The following is a 3,972-nucleotide window of genomic DNA, read 5'->3' as shown; positions in this document are numbered from 1 at the left end:
CACAAATTATTATTATTATTATTATTATTATTATTATTATTATTATTATTTATTAAGGGAGGAAAGAACACAGATTTATTTATTTAATTAAAATTTAATGATTGTATTGAAAATTGAGTCATTCCCCCCTCCCCCCTTCTTTTCCTTATACTCATTTTCAATTGATAATAAAACAAATATTAAATAGGTAACAAATGTGCGATAAAATATATTAAAATCGTCGATAAATGCCAAAAACCCTCCTCTCACCCCACCCCACCCTCCTCCTCGTAAGGAGGTATTTATTAAACGAGCGTACAAAAAATTATTATTATTATTATTATTATTAATGAGAGATTTCAGAGAGAGAAAAAACAAAAACAAAAAAAAAAAAAATTTTTTTTTTTGAGATCGATTGTATACAACAACAAAAAAAAAATAATAATTGAACGTTTAATAAAAAAATTTTTTTTTTTTTTTTGGGAGTCGATCGAAGAACACCTTTGGTGTTGTTATTATTATTATTATTATTATTATTATTATTATTATTATTATTATAAAATCTATTTAAAATATATAAAATTTTTTGCTTTCTTTTTAAAACAATTCTGCAAATCATATAAACAATTGATCACAAATTATTATGACGTATATATATAATAATAATAATAATAAAAAATTAAACATAAACGAGTTTCGGTAACATAAATAATTAATCAATCAATCAATCAATCACTACTTTTTATAATCATTCGGAACTCGGATATGAAATTTTACTTATTATAAATAAATTTATTTATTTATTTATTTTAAATATTTAATTAATATTAATAAAAAAAAAAAAAAACTTCGATCAACTATTTTGAAAAAAAAAAAAAAAAAAATTCTTATTATAGATATTAAAATAATAATAATAATAATAATAATAATAATCGATTCAAATAAAAATAAATAATATTTGCATCATCATCATCATCATCATCACATTACATAAAAAAAAAAAAAATTACAATTTTTTTTTTATTAAATTTAATTTAGCTCTTCATTTAAGTCAAGTTTTTTGCTGAAAAATCTTAAAAACTAATCAGTCGCATTATTGGGCAAATGAAGAGCTAAAATTAATTAATGCAATTTAATTGGGCCCTGACTGATTGTTTGGAGCTATATTTAATAATAATAATAATAATCAATAATATTTTGATTCATTTTATATATATAAAAAAAAAAAAAAAAAAAAAGAAAAAAAAAACTTAAATTTTTTAAATATCATATTTTTGTGTTCTTTCAGAATTAAATTTTTTTTTTTTCTTTTCTTTTCTTTTCTTTCAATTTTTTTTTTTTTTAATTCGAACCCGATGGGTTTATTTAAAGAAGAAAAAAAAAAATTAAAAAAAAAAAATGTCCTAACGCGGAATTAATTGTTAATTAATCGGTGATAAATTATTATGTGGCTGACTTAAAAACATTGGCAGTGGTTTATTACTCGCCCCATGGACTGGTTTGCACATCACAGAATCAGATGAATTTTCTACTGCGTTTCCCTTTGTCGGAGCTCCAGGATTCGAAGAATCATCGTATCCAGAATCTGATGATGAATCGCTGTAGACTTTATCCTTTTTAATCGGCCTCGAGTCGTAGTCCATTTGCTGAGCGGGTGAAAGAGAAGCTTGTCGTGCAGATTTTGACTCTCTGCAACCCTGGCATGGTTTTAACAGTCGTGGATCTACCATAACCATTCCGTGAGGTCCGGTAAATATAGTACCGCAACAGACTTTTTTCCTTTGAAAAAAAACAACAAAAGGTTTAAAATGTTAAAGATGGACAACCTCTTAAAAATCTCCTCATTAGATTTCATACTAACTTTTTCCAAAAATCCAAATCTACAAAACCACTAGAAACGGGAGAATGAGAGCGTCGGTGTTTGTCTTCTTTCAAATGTAACGGACTTTTAGGCCTTTTTCTTGATGCTTTCGGAATACATTCTTCGCTTTGTACGGGACTACACGGACGACTTGAATTAACGCTTAAACCGCTCAAATCTGAACTTAATTCGTCACTCGGAGCCGGAGAAATTTCTCGTACTTCGGCTTTTAACTTTGGTTTTTTCTTATTTTTATTTTTCGCTTTGAATTTGGCCAAGGATTTCGTTCCGGGTCCGGCTCGGGCATCGACGACGTGTCTCCAATTCCTGTCGCTACCATCCGGTAATTTTTTCCATCTTTTAACTAATAAAACGCACGCATTGCAAATCTCTCCCGTTCTCCTTTCGCCCAACTGAAAGCATTCCATCAAATCTTCTTCGTATTTTCTGCTGTCTGTGAACCTGCTGCTGCTCGATTTCGCTTTGCAAATGCAACAACCCGTTGTGGACCTATAAACCTTGGGTTTATGAAAACTGAACATTTTCTTTTTTGATTTTTTTCGTATTCCGTCAATCAATCAATCAGAAACCTGAAAATAAAATAAATGAAATTAAATTTATCACACGCATTCCATATAACCTTAATTTACCTCCATCATCTTTTTCACTTATCACTTTTTCTCTTTTTCACATCTAAAACAAAATAAAAAAAAAGAAAAAAATCACACTTTCATTGTGTAAAACACATTTATATTGTTTTCATTAATAAACATGCATGTGAATCCTTGCCTACTTTAATAAAAGGTAAATAAACAAAGTTAATAAAACGGTAAATCGTCACGATCCACTTTGCAAATGAATCCTAACCATACCCAATCTACACTTTGGAATCAAAACATTTTCATTATGCAATATTTTCGCTTACTTTAGAATAATACAACAAGTATCCAAAACTTTTTTTTTTTTTTTTTAAATCATTGTTACTGATGTAAAAAAAAAAAAAAAAAAAAAAAGGACAAATGACGACAATAGAGTAATAATTTTTTTTTTTTATACTCGTTCGTATTTGATTTTTAATCTAGACTTTTAGGCTAGCTACCAACAATTACCCTAAATGTAAAGAGAGCCTAAAAATAATAATTTTAATTTTAATTTTCAAACTGTGTTTTTTTAATATTATAAGCCTACATGAATGTCCTAGTTTACTTGTAACGACTTTGATTAAGGTACTAATTGAAAGTGTTTTTGAATAAAAAAAAAAGTGTCAAAGTGACAACACGAACAAAAAAAGTAACAAACTTTCGAGAAAACCCAATAAAACAGGCAAAGGGGTACCAGTAGTCTATCACTCTGCTCCACGAGGATCACTAAGGTAATGACCGCTTAAGCTAATGACCGTCCTTGAGAAATGAATCTTCTAGAAAAGAAGAAAACGGTTTTGTTTTAAGGAAACGCATGCGTCACGCACATGCGTCTCACCATCCTCCAGCTAATAGTTTATCTTGATTAAGATGTATGAGGCGTTTACATCTCTAACTTAATAAGATGCATCATATTTATATAATGCAATATCGCACGTCAATATATGAAAATTTAAATAAAGGCATTGCTTTAAGGTATATATATGTAAAAAAAAAAAAACCTAAAAACCTGTCAGAGGCCACATAATAATAATAGATTAAGATTAATTTTTTTTTTTTATAAATAAAATAAAATTCAGGTAATTTTTGTCTGTTTTTTAACTTAAAAACGAAACAAAAACTATTATATTTATTAGGACCGACATCATTTTCGTTTGTTCGAACCTTCAAAACCACTTTCACCTAAATCGTACACGGGTTTACATTTTCGACAAAAAATTTCTAGTCGAATCTACTACAACGCACAATTAATTTACAAGAACGAAAGTGATGCGATACGTCAGTCAAAAAGTAACAAATACAAACAACAATATTTTTTTGTAATATGTCGATTTTCCCTATCACCGTTTCTTTCTTTCAATTATTTCTAGACCTTTTTCTTAAAATCTTTCCGTAGATATATGTACGCCATTTGTAAATGGTTTTTATCTGCCATTTATCTGCATTGCAAGTAAAAACGACTCTCGATTATTTATTTCGAAGAGGCTTATT

At 28.1% G+C, this 3,972-nt stretch overlaps 1 protein-coding gene across 1 annotated transcript; it reads right to left on the bottom strand.

The window, feature by feature from the left end:
- Positions 1-1,400: 1,400 nt before the first annotated feature.
- On the bottom strand, positions 1,401-2,382 carry Phum_PHUM561630 (protein FAM60A, putative; the record flags this gene model as incomplete). Its single annotated transcript, XM_002431900.1, has 2 exons — positions 1,401-1,758; positions 1,841-2,382. The coding sequence occupies 2 exons, from the start codon at positions 2,380-2,382 to the stop codon at positions 1,401-1,403; spliced, it is 900 nt and encodes a 299-aa protein (XP_002431945.1).
- Positions 2,383-3,972: the final 1,590 nt, after the last annotated feature.

The sequence above is a fragment of the Pediculus humanus genome, genomic scaffold, assembly GCF_000006295.1.
Source record: "Pediculus humanus corporis 1103172108298 genomic scaffold, whole genome shotgun sequence".
Taxonomy (NCBI): domain Eukaryota; kingdom Metazoa; phylum Arthropoda; class Insecta; order Psocodea; family Pediculidae; genus Pediculus; species Pediculus humanus.
This window is presented reverse-complemented; position numbering and strand designations above follow the sequence as displayed.